Source organism: Bos grunniens, chromosome 9, assembly GCF_055505025.1.
Source record: "Bos grunniens cultivar Pamir isolate PY7600 chromosome 9, Bosgru_T2T1.0, whole genome shotgun sequence".
Lineage (NCBI taxonomy): Eukaryota > Metazoa > Chordata > Mammalia > Artiodactyla > Bovidae > Bos > Bos grunniens.
Window position 1 is genome coordinate 68,613,406 of NC_141173.1, and position 19,263 is coordinate 68,632,668.

The 19,263-nt window shown below is 36.3% G+C and overlaps 1 protein-coding gene across 3 annotated transcripts in view; it reads left to right on the plus strand.

Annotated features, from left to right (window-relative positions):
* The window catches only part of LAMA2 (laminin subunit alpha 2), a 707,472-nt gene that overhangs the window by 599,412 nt on the left and 88,797 nt on the right, over positions 1 to 19,263 (plus strand). For 2 of the 3 annotated variants that reach the window (XM_086317878.1, XM_086317879.1), the window contains 3 exons: positions 3,164 to 3,266; positions 14,390 to 14,506; positions 16,163 to 18,911. In XM_086317878.1, the coding sequence (XP_086174004.1) occupies positions 3,164 to 3,266; positions 14,390 to 14,506; positions 16,163 to 16,539 (597 nt within the window). In that variant the 3' untranslated portion in view covers positions 16,540 to 18,911. Of the gene's footprint in view, positions 1 to 3,163; positions 3,267 to 14,389; positions 14,507 to 16,162; positions 18,912 to 19,263 lie in introns of those variants that run through there. The other variant, XM_086317880.1, reaches the window with a different exon arrangement.

The following is a 19,263-nucleotide window of genomic DNA, read 5'->3' on the forward strand; positions in this document are numbered from 1 at the left end:
TCATAAACCTAGATGGAAAAATTCTGACAATGTTAAAACATAGAATCCAACCATTTATTAAGATTATCTACAAATTAGAAGAATGTATTTGCAAATTACATGTCTCATGAAGGATTTGTATCCATATTATATGTAAATGTCTTTCAAAACTCACTAAGAACAAATAACCCAATAAAAACTTGTACAAAAAGTTTTAACAGGCGCAGCCAAGGAAGATGGTGAAAAGCACATGAAAAAACACTCAGCATAATTAGTTGCAAGGAAAATGCAAATTAAAATCCAAATGTTGTACACACCATTAGAATGTCTAAAATCTTAAAAGACCAACTATATCAAGTAGTGACAAGGATATAGTTACATTTGTCTTACCCACTGCTAGTGTAAATTTAAAATAGTACAAGTAATTTGGAAAACATGTTGATTGTTTTTTAAAAGCGTAAACATATATCCACCAGATAGTCTAGCCACTTAGAGGTCTTTCATTCCAAGAGAAATCATCATATGTTCATACAAAGATTTGTATACAAATGTTAATAGCGACTCTATTTAGAATAGCCAAAGCTGATATAATCCAAATGTCCATCAAGAAGTGAATGAATAAATAGATTGGGGCATGTCCATGTGGGACTTCCCAGGTGGTACAGTGGTAAAGAATCCACCTGCCAATGTGGGAAATGCAAGATATGCCAGCTCGAACCCTGGGTCGGGAAGAACCCCTAGAGTGGGAGATGGCAACCAACTCCAGTATTCTTGCCTGGAAAAAATTCCATGGACAGAGAAGCCTGGCAGGCTACAGGCCATGGGGTCACAAAGAGTTGGACATGACTGAGCAACTGAACACACACACTTATCTATGTAAATAAAAAAGAGATCACATTTTGATACACACACAACATGGATAAATGTCAAAATAATTACACTGAATGAAAGAAGCCAAACAACAAAAAAAGAGTGCTACATACTGGATGATTCTATTATATAAAAGTCCATAAAATACAGACTAAAAGTGTTGGAAACCAGAGTAGTGCTTATGTGGAGATACAGAAGGACAAGGAGTGGAAGGGAGGGTATGAAAAGAAATGATGGGTATGTTCTCTACCTCAATTGTTTGACGGTTTCATGGGTGTATAAATATCAAAGCTTATCAAATTGTAAAATTTAAATATGGTAAGTTTACTTATACCTCACTAAAACTGTTGCAAAGTGTAAGAAAGTAGAAAAAAATGAACATTGCCCATCACTCTTCCTAGTCCCTCCGAATTTCCACAGCTCGGACTTAAGCTTTTTTCCATGTTGTCTGGCCCTTCTTTTTTCTGTCACCTCATTTCATTAATTTTCTTATGCACAGCAATTCAACTCTCTCTCCTTCCTTTACCCGCTTGCCTCCTTTGCATATCCAAGATCAGCTGTAAAATGTTGGTTGTTAGATTCTCACCAGACCATGTTCCTGTAGAAAGGAATTCATACCTTAAGACTCTGGGGAAAGCTTGCTCCCTTGCTTGCTTGCTTTGTCTAGCTCGATCTCGTATTATGAATCAGCCGTGTTATCCTGATGGCTCAGGATCATCACTGTCAATATTGACATCTACGGAAACCTGTTTCATCCTTATTCAAATAGATTTGGATTGCTGAGATTTAAAAATTCTCCAAGTTGGTTTTCTTTCCTCATTGTCAGTTTGTCAGTTGTCACTTTGGCTGCTTTCATGTGCTTATTTAGAGAATCTTCATTCTTCTTTCTTTGTAATTTCCTTTCTCTAATCTGTTTTGATTCAGGAAACCTGTAACAGGGAGTAAGAATGGCATATAAATTTGGAACAAGTATAGAAGCTGAGTGGATAATAGAGCCTTATTTTTTTGAGTAAGGTGCATTGGATTTGTGCCATTGATATTGACACTCTTACCTTTTTTCAAAATAAATAACACTTCAATGACGTTACTGTATCTAATTCCCCACAGACACCATAGGACCAAGCATTTCTGTATTCTCAGTTGAAGAAAGTGTCCATTTCCCACAGCATAATTTGTCAGAGTTGTCAGGCAGCTCTTTTTGCAAAGGCTAGATATAAATGCACAGATTCTTTTTATTTATGTAGATGTTTCCAATATGTCCTTTTGTAGATAACATAGTATTATTTAATCAATCTGTTTTATAATCAATAGATTATTTAAGTGAAAGCTGTTGGAATAACACCTTAAAGTAAATTTTACCACAACAGTAGCAGTCTGTAATCTCTCCTAGTTTAATGTTCAAATAGTATGATAAAAAATGCTGTTAAAGCACTGGAAATGTAGTTGAATAGTATTATGTCTAGGCTAACCTGAGTTCAGATTTATAACTTCAACAGTAAGTATTTAGTATTCTCTAGCTTTTCTTACACTCTGAAATACTCTTCCAATGTAGAATTCACAAGATCTAAATTTGTAAGATCCTATTTGATTTATCTTTTGGTATATAATGATTCTTGAAGTGAGAACATTACTAAAATGGATAACTAAACATTTATTTTAAGCAATCCTTTTCCCGTATCACTCTATTGTCTTTGTGTTACCTCTCTTAGTTCAAGCCTCAACAAATCCATCTTTGCTAGGAGATGATTGTGGCTCAGAGACTGTCATTTAGAAGGTTTTATTTTGCCCTAAGACTTGGAGATGCCTTCAGAAAAGGATCACTGTTCTTCCTCATTTCAATACCTAAGGGACAGGAAATGCTTCCTCCGCTTACCCCACAGCTTGAATGAAATGTGCCTAGGGATAAAGTCAAGGATGTGCTTAGTTCTTAATTTGCTTGACCATTTGACAGCACTTGATAATACTGACTAGTTACAACGTTGCAACACTGCCAGTCATCATACTCTGAGCCACTTCTGTAACTCTTGATTTCCATGATATCGTGCTCTCCTAGGTTCTCTTTGTCCTTTCTGGAATCTCAATCACCTTTCTTTCTGTACCTGCCTTTAAATAAATGTTGGGATTCCCAAGGGTTCTCTTCTAGACTTTCTTCTCATCTCCTCACTTTAATCACAAATATGTGCTGATAATGTATTATTCTGCATATGTAGTTCAGAATGCTTTCCTAAAGGTAAACAGTGTACCAACTGCCTGCAAGAAAGCTCTACTTTGTTCTTTGACTTTAGAAATGTGACACTTCTTTTTCTGCCCACAGGCAGCAGGTCCTCAGGGTTCATTAAAGGAAGGTGCCAAAGGTTCTCTTCAGAAAAGCTTTGGGATTCTTAATGAAGCCAAGAAGTTAGCAAATGATGTAAAAGGTTAGTGCGATCTCTTTTTATTATTATTTTCAGTGCAATTGTAGCTGTAATTAGTAGGACATTTTATCAGATTATTGGAAAAATGTAATTGTTGTGCCATGGTTTATGATTATTTTTACTATCTAATCAGTTTTACTGTATTTTGCCTTCACATGTCATTTTGTACTGAGCATTACTTCAGAATTTTTAAACCTAATTTCTGTAACATCGTTTCATCTGTATCTTAAGTATAGGAACTTTTAATTTTTAAAGTACGGTAAATTTTAAAGAGCATCAAATGCCACCTTTTTTGACTTTAGAAATTATGGTCACAAATGAATGAATAAGGCAGATACAGTATAAATGTCTTTGTGCAGCTTTCGATTTAGTGGGCCACATGTCTCAAAAAGCTTTTGCCTCTTAAATACATTTTTGTGTATTTTATTCCTAATTCAAAGATCAAAGTGCACAAAATATGTGTCTTGATATCGTATGGGTTTTGCATTAAAAATTCAATACAGCCCACATTCTAGATAAGTTATTATATTTATTATTTCATTCAAATATCTCCTGTTCTCATGTAATTGCTTCCTATTTCTGTCTTTGGTCTCATTCCTTCCCCTTTGCTGGCTTGCATCCAGCTCCCCAGCCTTACTGAGATATTCATGTTCTCTGAAAACTTGCTGCCATTTCAAACCTCCACATTCTGCAGTGTTCATTCTTCTCTTTGGAACTCCTCATCATCCCTTTTTTCCAACCAACTACCTTCTACCAGACCCTCAAGATTTAGTCCAAATGTATCCTTTCCAGGAGGCCTGGCACCCCATCTGAATTACATGCCTCCTCTCTGTGCACCCCGTTCTCATAGACTTGTCAAATCATCACAGCCATGGACTTAGCATCCATGTTCTAGAGGACAGTAGCAGGATCTTCTTTTTAGCTTTGTATTTTGGTGTATAGTATCACAGTGACTATTTCAATTCAGGAAATAAGCATATTTTTAAAATAAAGGAATAATGTTGGTCTTTACTAACTTTAGAAAGAAAAGAGATTTTTATCATTTATATTTGCCAGTGCTCTCAATGAATAGTCTTTTATTTCCAATAGAGGCTGGTATGGAATTACATGTTTTGTCTCCATTATAGATAGTACTCTGACAGTAAATGCTTTGGGATTGTGTATCATAAGTAAAATATGACCCCTTATATGTATAATCCTATGCAGGAAACTGTATTTGTTACAACCTGAAAAATAGCTGTAGAGTCAATCCGGTTTTCCTAATTTGGCAAGTTGGGTTATCTCATTACTTGGTCATCACGCCTTTCTCTCCAGTGCGCTTGCCCAGAGCTGACCTCAGGGTGAGGTGAGAAAGGTTCAGCCACACAAGTGCCGAGTTAGATTTTGTTCCTATTTAAAATTTTTAATATTTTGCTCATATTGATCTTTTTTGAATTAAATGTGATTTAAAAAAAATACTGCATGAAAATGTTTTATCTTGAACACTGAGTTTTGGGGGGCCCCTTTGAATTTCACACCTGAGGTGAATGCCTGAGTCTCCTCACCCTGCTCCCAGTCCTGTCCTTGACTCTGTTTCCCCACAAACACTGGTGTTATGAAAATGAAAAAAGAGTCTCATGTTTTAAGAGTTTTTTCTCCAAGGGAAAAAGAAATCTAAGGACAGGTATGGTAGCCAGGGTTAGGTGACAGAAAGGTTCATTAGTTTAAATGCCCTTTTTTGTACTTCAGGTAGTACATTATTTAAAGTAATGAAAACCCACAAACTACTCAAGTAATAATTCCTCCAGAAATCCAAGCCAAGGCTCTGACGGAGATGGGAATGTTTTCCTGCTACATTATGACATTCCCCTGATTTGTGGCCAATTACACACATTATAAAACGGCTCTTAATCAGGGAAATGCCATATATTACCACCAGGAACTGCTGAAATAGGCCCTACAGAGCAAAATACTTGACAGAAGCTATTAAAATAGAGATTTAGTCATTTCTCTCTCTATGATGCCTGGAGTTAGAAGGAATAAAAATGGTGAGGCAGTATACCCTCCATATTTCTAATGTGTTACTTGGTTCTAGTCAGTACAATACAGTTAGTCCATGAGCTTTAGTCATGAATAACTTAGAGCTGCTCCCTGCCATCCTTATGCTGTCCTTGCCTTCAGAGAACCAGAACTTGCCAGCAGCAGTTTGTTTTGCCTTTTAAGTTTTGAGTATACATTTATTAAAAGGAAATTTGCCCTTCTGCACATTTGCCATTTGAGACCAGTCTGTATCAAATTGATTGAATGTCCCTGGAGATAAAAATTGTTTTGTTGATGGATATGGGGCTTGATACAAATTGATGACCAAAAAAGCTAGAAGATAAATTGATGCCACTGGGTGAATTAATACTACTTTGCAGATTGACAAAGGATTTTGTCAAAAAAAAAAAAAAAATAGCCAGGTGAGGCTCTCATGGAATGTGTACAGGGCAAGGATTGAAGTTGAGGATGATATATTAGAAGTGTGGAAATATTAAAATTCTACAATTATATACCTTATCTTATATACAGTAACTTTTAAATTTTATTTGCCTCTTCATTTAACCCTACTTTTCAACTTTCCTCAAATAAGTGAAATTATTTAATTACTTAGGAACAAATAGATAACATCTCTATAAAATGAATGACATGCACATTGAATAAAAAGATCTATTCTCAAGCCCAAGGATATGGAATCAATGAACTGTATGACATATGATGTTGTCCAAAACACAGAACAGTGCCAGAATTACCCCCAAAATTAATTTTAATCAAATTAATCCATATTTTCCTTCTGTACCATGAGCTTCCAGATGCTGAGTCATTAAGACCAGACAAGTGTATCAAAATGGCTTTGCGATCATGAATATAACACACTTGCAATTACTAACCTGTTAAGAGTCTGTGTTGTTATTTCAGATTAGATACAAACAGAATAAACAGGAATATTGTAGTGATATTAAACTGAAGTATGATTTAGGAATTAAAATTTGCAGGACACTAATCTTCTCAGTCTGCTGGCTTTCTGAATAAAGTAGCTATTCCTCTCTCCCAATAATAAATAAATAAAAGTATTTTTATATTATTAAAAATAGACTCCTGTTGGAAATTCCCTGGTGGTCCAGTGGTAAGGACTCCATACTTTCATTGCCAAGGGTGGGGATTCAATACCTGATCAGGCTACCAAACCCACAAGCCACATAGGACAGCCAAAATATTATACATATATATATAGTGATTTAGTCACTAAGTCGTATACGACTCTTGCAACCCATGGACTGTAGCCCGCCAGGCTCTTCTGACCATTAGATTCTCCAGGCAAGAATACTAGAGTGGACTGCCATTTCCTTCTCCAAGGGATCTTCCCAACCTAGGGATCGAACCGGGGTCTTCTGCACTGCAGACAGATTCTTTACTGACTGAGCTACCAGAGAAGTCCCAGTATGTATGTGTGTGTGTATATATATGTATATAATATATATTTGGAGAAAGAAATGGCAACCCACTCCAGTAGTCTTACCTGGAGAATCCCATGGACAAAGGAGCCTGGCGGGCTACAGTTCATGGGGTCGCAAAGAGTCGGACATGACTGAGTGACTAACACACACACACACATAATATATAGTATAATATTTATATTATATTATATGTATTTTTTCCATAATTTGCATACTACCATTTGCCAGAATCCCAAAAGTAGGCAAGTGGAAGACAAACAAACCATTCCATTGACAAAAAATAATTTTGGATTAAATGGATAAAGCCAACCCTGGATCCCCTAGCCTATTGTAGCCCGAGAACAAGCTAATATTTTCCTGTATGAATTGCTGATTCCTCATGCAGAGTTTTAGTTCCTCCTATGATGTGTGAACAGAGAAAATTGAGAAATTAAAATAGAGTTGGACTCGGTTTCAGAGTTTAAATGAGAAGTGGCAAAATAAGGGCCAAACACGAAAGGACAGAATCTGTTAGAACCAGAGAGTACTTGTCTCACTTAAAGGTATTTAAATTACATTTTTTTTAGAATACCTTGCTGGCCGAAACAGAAGGAGCCTGTAAACCCATACTCAGGCTTTGGAGCTTGTCCTAGAGGAACCACATGGAGTTTTGGATGTCTGGTTATTTTGGTTTCTCATTCAACTGGCTGAAGAGAGGACTGTCCTCTATCCTGATATCTTAAGACTTTGGAGATGATAGTGAAAGCAAAGTCACTCGGTGGTATCTGACTCTTTGCAACCCCATGGACTGTAGTCTACCAGGTTCCTCCGTCCATGGGATTTTCGAGGCAAGAGTACTGGAGTGGGCTGCCGTTTCCTTCCCCAGGGGATCTTCCTGACCCAGGGACTGAACCCAGGTCTTCCACATTTCAGGCAGACACTTTAAGGTCTGAGGCACCAGGGAAGCCCGGTAGACATGTTGCCAGACAAATCCCCCTTCTCTCCTCTCCTCAGGCTTCAGCTCTAATCTGGTAGTGGGAGGAAGAACATGTTCAGTTGCAGCAAATGGCTATTGAGGGCCTAGCGAGCACTGCCCAAGGCAAACAAGAATTGATTTGGCACTTTTTAATCAGGACAAAGTTTCCCGGTAACATGCCTTCCTATAAACACAGGCCCTATTTACTGATCTTAGAGGTTCCCTTGCATGGTACATGTAAGGGATATGTCTGGGCAAAAGAGGAAATCAGAGATAGGACACATCCCAAACTTGTGACAGCAACTGAGAAAAGGTAAGCATAGGAAAAATGTAATGGAAGAGGGCTAGGTGTGCCCCAGTGTGGAAAGACTGGGTGGAGCAACCTCATCAAATCAATTGAAAGGAGGCCAGCAACAAGAATGGGATTCTGGATTTCACCCAACTTTCTTCCTTACTTAGCTGCTCTTCCTTCAGTACGAGTGTTGGGATCCTGCACTCAATGGTGGGGTTGACTTGGGGCCAGGTTCATGTAAGTAGATGAAAAATTACAGTAAAGTGACTTGAGATAAATTTTACCTCTTATGTTCTTAAAACATTCAAAGGCAAAAACATAATAAAATTAATAAATTGTATAGAGTAATCAAGGGCTTCCCAGGTGGCTCAGTGGTAAAGACTCCAACTGCCAGTGCAGGAGACATAGGAGACGCAGGTTTGATCCCTGGGTCAGGAAGGAAATGGCAACCCACTCCAGTAGTCTTGCCTGGGAAATTCTATGAACAGAGGAGCCTGGTGGGCTACAGTCCATGCAGTCACAAAGAGTTGAACATGACTAAGTGACTGAGCTCGCATCCATAGAGTAATCACATATTATAAAATGTGGTAAAGTTAACCATTTTTGTATGTAAGTGAAAGTGTTATTTGCTCAGTCATGTCCAACTCTGCAACCCATGGACTGTACCCCACCAGGCTCCTCTGTCCATGGGACTATCTAGACAAGAATACTGGAGTGGGTAGCCATTCCTTTCTCCAGGGGAATCTTCTTGACCCAGATATCAAACCCAGGTCTCCTGCATTGCAGGCATATTCTTTACCATCTGATTCTGCAACAGAATCATTTAAGTCAAAGAAATTCTGTTTGAATACACTGCATACATATAGTAGCGCCAGCACTTTAACTAGCCCAAGTTAATGTGGTTCCAAAGATGATGTTTTTAAGCACTGCTGGATAAAAACACTGGCTTTTTGCCATGGTGTAGAGGTGACACATTACCATTCACGGCCCTAACAAATGTTTGATAAATGAGTGAATGGATGAGCATTGCAGGAATCTCTTATTACCAGAAAGGTCAAAATCAAGGTTTTCACCTCATACAGATCCCTTACCTCTTCCAAACTCTCTGCTTCAGAACTGTGGATAAAGCACTGCATAAGTTAACCTGCTCTCTAATTCAGAAGGGATACTGGGCTAAATGAGTTATAAGCTGGAATCAAGATAAACAGGAGAAACATCAACAACTTCAGATATGCAGATGATACTACTCTAATGGCAGAAAGCAAAGAGGAACTAAAGAGTCTCTCAATGAGGGTGAAGGAAGAGAGTTAAAGAGCCAGCTAAAAACTAAATATGAAAAAAATAAAAATCATGACATCTGGCCCCATTACTACATGGCAAATAGAGGGGGGAAGATGGAAGTTGTGACAAATTTCCTCTTCTTGGGCTCTAAAATCACTGGATGGTGACTGCAACCATGAAATCAGAAGACATTTGCTTCTTGGCAGGAAAGTTCCAACAAACCTAGACAGTGTGTTGAAAAGCAGAGACATTACTCTGCCTACAAAGGTCCATATAGTCAAGGTTATGGTCTTCCTAGTGGTCACTTACTGTTGTGAGAGCCATACCATAAAGAAGGCAGAGTGCCAAAGAACTGATGCCTTCGAATTGTGGTGCTGGAGAAGATTCCTGAGAGTCCCTTGTACAGCAAGGAGATTAAATCAGTCAGTCTTAAGGGTAATCAACCCTGAATAATCATTGGAAGAACTGATGCTGAAGCTGAAACTCCAGTATTTTGGTCATCTGATGTGAACAGCTGATTGGAAAAGTCTCTGATGCTGGGAAAGATTGAAGGCAGAAGAAGAAGAAGGCATCAGAGGATGAGATGGCTGGATGGCATCACCAACGCAATGGACATGAATTTGGACAAACTGCAGGAGATGGGACAGAGAGGCCTGGTGTGCTACAGTCCATGGAGTTGCAAAGGGTCAGACAAAACTGGGTGACTAAACACCAACAATTCAGAAGGAGCCTCGACAACAAAGGATGAAACATGATTGTTACTTTGTAAAATACTTGTATAAAAAATCTTAAAAGAGAAGCCGTTCCTCCATTTTTTGATAAAGAAGCAAATCATAAGTGATACTGAGTTTAAGTAGTAGCTCATAAGACAAATTTCATGATAATGAAAATTTTGTTTGCAAAATGTTATCTATATGGTAATTTGCAGTAGTTCCATTTAACTAGACCCCTTCAATATTAAAAACAATTCTACAAACTTCACCCTTATGAATGAGAGAGTCTCTCAAGGTATTTATTTGTGCTTTGTTATCCACTCCAGCATTCTGGCCTGGAGACTTCCATGGACTGTATAGTCCATGGGGTCAGAAAGAGTCAGACACAACTAAGTGACTTTCACTTTCATGTGAGTAAGTTAAAAATTGCATTTGAGGAACTTAATTAGATATGTTTGAATAGTCAAAATAGAACATTCCCATTAAAATATATAAAATCATTCTTGTATTTAGTTGATAATGGGGGCCATATATTAAGAACAATATAAAAGGAAAATAAACAACTTTAGATTCTAGATGATTCACTTTAAACACGGAAGAAAGTAAATCATAAATAACATTACTGAAAACTGGCAAAAATACCAAAGCAGTTCTCAACCCAATGTGAATTACCAAACCAATGTGAATTATTTTGTTACCTTTTAATAACTGCATAATAAATCCAGTACTTTCTCATACATCCTTCAACTGATTTCTCGTATCAGTCATAGGAAGTTATCTTCATTTTACACATGTAAAAATGGATAGAAATGACAGTTGAACCCACATCTTCCAACTCTAGTCCTATAATTATTTCATTGCACTATACTACTTTCTCTAATGGCTAAAAAATGTAAAAGGATGCATCATCAATGATCAAAGAAATACTTGTAATAGCTTTATTTTGAATTATTACATAGTTCAATATTACCAGTTCCAATTAGCTAAATGCTAATACATTTAGCACAGTAACAGGAACATGGTCAACATGAGTAAATTAGTACTGTTATTAATGGAAGTGACTTGCAACTGTGTCTAGTGATTTTCATTCTGAATATACCTACCTCACTCAGTGTTACTCAACAAAGGGAACCGACATTGTCAGGCGTGTTCACAGTCCAGCCTGGCTGCTCTGCTTCTTTTCCCTCAGTTTATGAGCCCTGTCTCTGCCAAACTCATGCCTGAACATTTGTCTTCTAATGTGTGGGGAGTGCATGAGAAAGGGAGAGCTAAAATTAGAGCATGTATATGTAGCCTTTGAGGTTCAGTGGGTGTGGTATCTGGAGAGAGCATAAGTGACTTAGCTATAGCTAATGGGTATGAAAAGTGAGGAAATAAGGAGAGAAAGGTGTGCAAGGTAGCACTGTGGATTACAATATGGCTCCTTTTCTTGTTTATCAAAAATTATGAGTTGGAATCGATTTATCTTAACTACCAATAATTCTCTTTTTGTCCATGTTACCATTCAAACTGAACCACATGGGTTCTTTCTTTCATTTTAATTATAGAAACCTCTGCCTCAGGTATCTTCATTTAAAGGCAGCCTTGGATCATTTATTTTCCTAGGTTTGCTTGGCTAACATTGTATAAGTTTTCCATTTTAAAATCTGCAGTTATTTTCTGCACACAACTTTTGTTTATCTGAAGAATTAGACTGACAAAGTGATAAAGTGTTTAGACTTGGTTTGAGAAATTCCAAAAGGTACTTCAGAGAAAAATGATCAGTGTATAAGAAAGGATAAACTAAGAAGAAAATAGAGTCAAATCCTGAAACAAAGAAATCAGAATAGGCTCAGAATATTCCCATTTTGAATTTCTAGTACAGAAAGCAGGGGAACAAAATTACTGCTTTGAAACTTGAGGAATGACAGTAACAATGTTCCTCAAATCAGTCTTTGTTCTGAATAATTGGCCTGATTGTTCAGCCAGTATTTGTTATCAGAATTCATAGAATAGTATAAACCAAGTAATGCCCTTTAAATTAATGGTTTTCTCAGTTATACATGAATATCTTGCTTGCCAGCACATTTTAAGTATTTCATTGTTTAAAAAGTCAAATCCAATCATGAAACTAAGAAATGAAATTTGTACTGTTCCATTTCCTTAATTGATTAAGACTTCTAAATTAATATCAAAAGAACAGCCTTTAACTATTCTCAGGGAATTTGTATAGATATCACAGTCATAGTGAGATTGTCTTTATTTCAAAAAGTATTCTTTCCATAACCTATTCAAAGATTTTATTTTAGTACAGTGAAAATAACAAGTATTAAAAGAAAGATAAATTGTGATTGACAGAGGAGAAAATCTAATTACTTGGAAAGTATATTTTGAAGGACTAGCATTGAAAATAATATCCTAGTGACTGAAATGGACATATTGATGTTTTAGAGCCATGTTTTTCTGGAATATTTTATGCTTTAGTTTTCTATGATGTTAGGTCTTTGGCTTGGAACCTAAAAGCAGATGCCTCCAACAATATTATGTGCTTATATTACTGTGGTATAACAGTGGTGTAATTCGTCTGCCTATAAAACCCTGATATGAAATGGAATGGATCATTAATTAATATGCTCAGTACTCTTTATCACATCCAGAACACTGATAGTTAAGAATCTTCCATCTATCTTCCCTTCCCTTTGCTAGTCTTCCCAGATGAAGCCAATAAAAACAAAGATTGTTCCCTAAGCTGCCAGTGGCTTGTTTCGTTCCTCCAAGAAGCCAGATGCACTGCCTCAACAAGGGGTGGACACACAATCCAATCAAAACTGCTCTGCTCTGTTCAGTGAGATGTAGTCTCTCCTGGTCTGCCCACTCTGGGTACCAGCAAAGTGATGAGAGCGACAGTCGGTGTTGGTAGATAATGGTCTTCAGCATTTCAAGTTACTTTTTTTCTTTAACTTCTTTAAATGAAAAAACAAAAATATTTGCACAGAGAAAACAAATTAACCAGCACAACCAGGTATAAAATGCAAGTACATTATTTAGTATATCATCCTTCACACCATTGTTATCTTTCTTGTATCATTCCTGGTTTTTATCTGCTATAAAATACAATGTTATATACAAACTAAAAACATTTGAACATGTTAAAAAATTAGTGGAGAGAAGCTGGACAAATTATACTAGTAATACTGCATTGTCTGAATCCCCTGCGGATGAGATGGTAAAGACTATGCCCGCAATGCACGAGACCCAAGTTCGATCCCTGGGTCAGGAAGATACCCTGGAAAAGGGAATGGCAACTCACTCCAGTATTCTTGCTGGAGAATTCCATGGACAGAGAAGTCTGGCAGGCTACAGTCCATCAGGTTGCAAAGAGTCAGACACAACTGAGCAATCACTTCCACTTCCACAGTAAATGATATATTTTAATGTTAAAGAAAGCATGCTAAAGTAGCAAGAAAAAACCTATATAAAGCCTACATAAAGTAATTTGTAAAATTTTATTTTCTCTATAAAAAACAAAAATGTGCCAGAGGCTATTTTTTCATGCCTTTGATTTTTATTTTTTTCAAATATTACTGTGATGTTTAGTAAAGTTGGGAGATTCTGCTTAACAGTCATATCTATTTGAGATTTTTAAAAACTAATTCAGTGTCCATTTTGATAATAAAGTTTTAAAAATAATGACATTTGAGTGATATCAAGAGGGTATCATTATAAATGCAATAAAAGACCAAATCTTTCAGTTTTTCTCCATAGAAAACCATCAAATTAAGTCAAATAAAGGTTAGATACCAGAGAAAATATAATTGTTGAATATATTTGTGTGTCACGTGGACATATAAATATATATTTTATAATCTGATCTGAAATATATTTGTATACAGATGCCAATAAGTTAAAATAAATCAATTTTCTTAATATTAAATAATTTCATATTAAAATAACCTGAAATTGTATAATATTGTTTTTCTGTGGAATCTAGAAAAATGATGCACTCATTTTTGATGAATGCATGAAATGAACTCATTTGCAAGGCAAAAATAGAGACACAGACAAGAATAACAGATGTATGGATTCCAAGAGAGGAAGCAGGAGTGGGATGAATTGGGAGATTGGGATTGACATATATACACTACTATGTCTAAATTAAATAACTAGTGAGAATCTACTGTATAGCACAATGAACTCTACTCAACACTCTGCAGTGACCTAAATGGGAAAGAAATCCAAAAAATAGGGGATATATATGAACACATAACTGATTCACTTTGCCATACTACAGAAACTAATACAACATTGTAAAGAAACTATGCTCCAATAAAAAGTAATTTTATAAAATAAAATAACCTGAAATTTTATATCCATCTGTAAGTTCACAGATGACTAAAATTGTTTCATCCTTTTTTGTTTTCTGTTCACAGAAAATGATGACCGACTGAATGGCTTGACAGCCAGATTAGACGATGCCAATAGCAGAAACGGGGATCTCCTGAGAGCTTTGAATGACACTTTGGACAAGCTAGCAGCCATTCCAAATGGTAAGAACTCCAGACAATGCAAACTATCCTAACAGAAATGCACTGTTTAAAATGTTCCAACTTCGGCCTGTATTTCCTAGCACTGTATTTGTCCCATTGTCAGGCTATTAGATAATGGTTTTCTTACTTACGAATTCTTTGTAAGAATGAGAAACTGAGAAACTATTTGCACCATGATGTTTATCATTTGTTAACTGACATTTGTAGGAATCAATTACAAAAAAGAAAATAATAGATGTCTTGTTATTGTATTGTTCTTCCACATTTCAGCCCAGGAAATCTTATATTGGTGGGAAAGAATAAAATCATACAGACACTTTCCTCTAAAATGTCGATTTATTACCACAAAGTGGAAGTTTATTACAGTATCTACAGGGCTCCCCAGGTGGCCTAACGATAAAGAACCCACCTGCCAATGCAGGAGACATAAAAAATTCAGGTTTGATCCCTGGGTCAGGAAGATCCCCTGGAGGAGGACATGGCAACCCACTCCAGTATTCTTGCCTGGAGAATCCCATGGGCAGAGGAGCCTGACAGACTATAGTCCATGGGGCCAGAAAGAGTTGGGCACAACTGAAGCGATTTAGCACGTACACAGTATCTACAGTAATAGGTGAGAACCAGCTGCCTTTCGGCACATTTTTCTTGGCAAAAACATTAAGATGTTAAGATTGAACCATGTCTATAATATCTTTTTATGCATTACCTGTTATTTGGAGTTAATGTTTGTTATTAGTTACTGAAAGCACTCTTGTTTTGGGGATACTATTTTTATATTTTAATAGCATGATACAACAGTAGCAAGAGTTGCTACCATTTATTAAGCAAGGCTTATTCAGCATGTTTATGTCAAGTGTATGCTACCCTCATACTAATCCTACAAGGTGAGCAGCATTATTATCTCCCCTTTACAACAGGCAAACTTAGATGGGACACTGAGGGCCACTGTTAAAAGAGACGTAAGATTCCAACCTCACAGTTTAACTTCAGGGGCTGTGATCTTAACCACTAATCCACAACATATTAGTAGGCACATAAATATATGTACAATGTACATTTTTTATAAAAATTATGGTGAAGGAAACACATCTATACCTAACAGGAACTATTAAAACCTTAATGATTTTTTTACTTTTTTGACATTAAAAAGCCTAAGTAACTTTACTGATTTTCATGTCACTTCTTCAGTAGTAAATATGTTCATAGAAAATATCCATTGCTGATAACAAATATAAATTGTTTACGCAAACACATGGTCTAATATATCCGAAAAAGTCTCTCTCTACCAAAACTGAAATACATTCGTTCCCTCCCCCCAACCCTGGAAGTGCAGATTAAATGTTAAAAGTACTTTCAATGAAGCTATATGATTATATGTTCAGCAGCAAATCACAATATCGCCTTCCACAATGAACTTTTAGAATAATCACGTTGCTATTTTAAGGGCTAATCAGGTATTCATAACGAAGGTCCCTGAGAAAATTCAATTTCACTGAAAATGTACTTCATTTGCTATAGCTGAGTGAGACAAAGTTCAGCCTTTCCCTCGTGCCTGAGTCCCTGAGGTCACAGGCACAGCCTCTCTTTGACAAGCAAGGATTAAGCCACTAACTCCAGATCCTTTGTTTTGTTTCTCATACCGTCTTCTGCTTACAGACACAGCTGCTAAACTGCAAGCCGTTAAAGACAAAGCAAGACAAGCCAACGACACAGCTAAAGATGTACTGGCGCAGATTAAAGATCTTCACCAGAACCTTGATGGCCTGAAGAAAAATTATAATCAACTAGCAGACAGTGTAGCCAAAACAAATGCTGTGGTAAAAGATCCTTCGAAGAACAGTAAGATCTCCTTTATCACTTTGATTGTTGCATTTATTTCTTCACACTCTAAAAGTATCCTAGACTCAGCTGCTAGAGCAGGAAGGAGCCCTCAGAGTGATGCAGTCTGCCCTCCTCCCTTCGTAGACTGGCCCCAGGAATTGAATGCCTATGGCTCCAGAACTGGAATACAAGACTCCCAGCTCCTCACTTGAGCTTATCTTATTCAAATTTCATCCGTTAAGAGGAAATTAAGAATTCTCAAAGCCTGCATGGTATTTGGCATAGGGATGCCACGTACTTTTTAATCCTTTAGTATAATTGAAAATGCAGTTATACTTGGGAAATTATATCCTCAGAGTTGTTGAAATTCCATGGAACCTAGAGGTCAAGGAGCACTCTAATTAGCAGACCTGTTAGAAGAGAATACTAAATGGGATCAACTTGAATGCATTCAAATTTGGAAAATACTGGTCTTTTATTACTTAAGATTCTAGTTAAACATTACCAGGAAATTAAAATATTTGCCTAGTTTATCAAGAATATTTCTTCATGTCTTTTATATATTGCATTAAACTACATTGAGTTAAATATGGATTTACTGAGAAAATGTGGGAGAACTAAATATAGTAATTTAAATTATTAAGTAATAAGCATAATTTTTAATATTGTTTTACTCTTTCAAGTAATAAAATGCTATCTTCATATGTGCTTGTACCAAAGGAGATGCTTGATTCTTTGTACTTTACAGTCTCAAGTGATTAGCCTTCTTTATACAGAACCAGTGTATTTACTGGGAATTAAAACATTTGTAGAGTGTAATAACAAAAACACAGTTATTGATGTTATACACTGTATAATCCAGATTACAAATACTGTTTGGGGAGTGGAGCCTGATTTTTCAGCATCTTTGCCTCAAATCAAAGGCTAATGATACTTTGAAATAATAGATACTACTAACCTAACTCCTTCCTGGGCAAGGAGAAGTGCAAACATAGCTAAGTGCACTTCAGAGTTAGGGAAAAGGATTTCACTCCTCATTATTTGTTCAGGAAAGGAAAAAAGAAGACATATAGTTTTTCAGTTTTTATTGTGTAAACCCAGAGTTAGGGTCCCCCGGTGGTTCAGATTCCATCTGAATAACTGGTTCACAGGCATGCCAAATCACAATACCTAACCACACACCCCCCCCCAAAAAAAAAAGAATGAAAAGTTTTAAAAGTAAATATCACTTTTATGTTATCATTTCATTCATTTTCAGACTGATTCTCAAATGAGAGTGCCCTTATGTAATATTTACCTCGCTTTTGTGATTCTATCATCTATGAAAAGAAATAGTTAATATCTATAAACACTCATTACACGGGGTCTGTTTCTATCTTATTAGAACATGATAATAAAACTCCTTTTAATATGAACAGTGGCCTGCTAAGTGACATGCTTTGTGGATTTTTATTTGATAACTCTTGTTTGATTTAAAATGGAGTGAATTTGTAATTAGCACCTATTGTGAAAAGTACTATTTTTCTTGACAGTCACTACTTTATAATATCTATGAAAAATATTTTCTCACGAATTTTCTATTTTTTCTGTTTTGCTTCCATATGAAATTACCTGCAGAAATCAGTATGTATATATTTCCTTGCATACCTTTTAGTAATTTTTATGCTTGATTGCTTATTGCAAAAAGCTTCAGCTTTGCATGTTTCCATGTTTTAGTATGGCTTTAAACATTGGATAGCTCTTCTTTCCAGTGTCACAGTAAGAATGCTAGATAGAGAAAATGAATTAGTGTGTGAATGCATGTTTGAAACATTAGTGAAATATGTTATCCATATTAAAGTAGAACATTGAATTCTTCCATAGATTTAACTGAATTATGATGCTTCTGATAATACAAATGCAGTCACTGAGGTCCAAATGACTTCTTTCTAGCAGAATTAAAGTACATCAAATCTACACTGTTGTTGTTGCTTTTCCCCCAAAATCATTCCCCACTCCTTACAAGCGATTATTCTCAACTTCAAGAGAATTATACTTGGAGAAGCCTAAAATAGAATTAATAAAATTAGATCTTACCAAATGAGCAATCACTGAGATATAAAAATTTTCTGCCTTAAACACCTCAAAGTTTTAATTCCAAGTCAAAAACAAAAGTACAGAGTAGAAAATAATAAAAATAAAACTGAACATATCTAAACCTGAGAAATATGACCAAGTCTATCCTCAGTGGAAAATGAGTGCAATTATATTACTAAAAAGCTTTGAAATAAACAAGTTAGGCAATCAACTCTAAGGACCAGACAGAATAACTAACTAAAAGAAAGAAGATGAAAAAGAGTTAATAAATTAGAAGACAGAAAATAATAGATGTGATAAATTCAAGAGATGTATCTTTAGAAATATAAAGATAATTAAAGTTTTAAATTATATCAGTCTTTCTGTATCAAAGATATTACAGCCATTAGGTGTTCCCCACACTATTTCTAAACATGTTGATATTTGCTCAGCTACATGATATTTAAATTAAAATGGGATGTTTAAAAAAAAATATTTTAGATGCTTGACCTGCTTAAATAAAGGAAAATGAAGAACAAATAGGCAAAATTCTGCAGGAGATATAACTAGATAAGGGAAGAAATTTAGCACATAAGAGAGGACTTTGCAAAACTCTAGGCTAATAAATGGAGAAGGCAATGGCAACCCACTCCAGTACTCTTGCTTGGAGAATCCCATGGAGCCTGGTAGGCTGCAGTCCATGGGGTCGCTAGGAGTCAGACACGACTGATCGACTTCACTTTCACTTTTCACTTTCATGCATTGGAGAAGGAAATGGCAACCCACTCCAGTGTTCTTGCCTGGAGAATCCCAGGGACAGGGGAGCCTGGTGGGCTGCCGTCTATGGGGTCGCACAGAGTAGGACATGACTGAAGTGACTT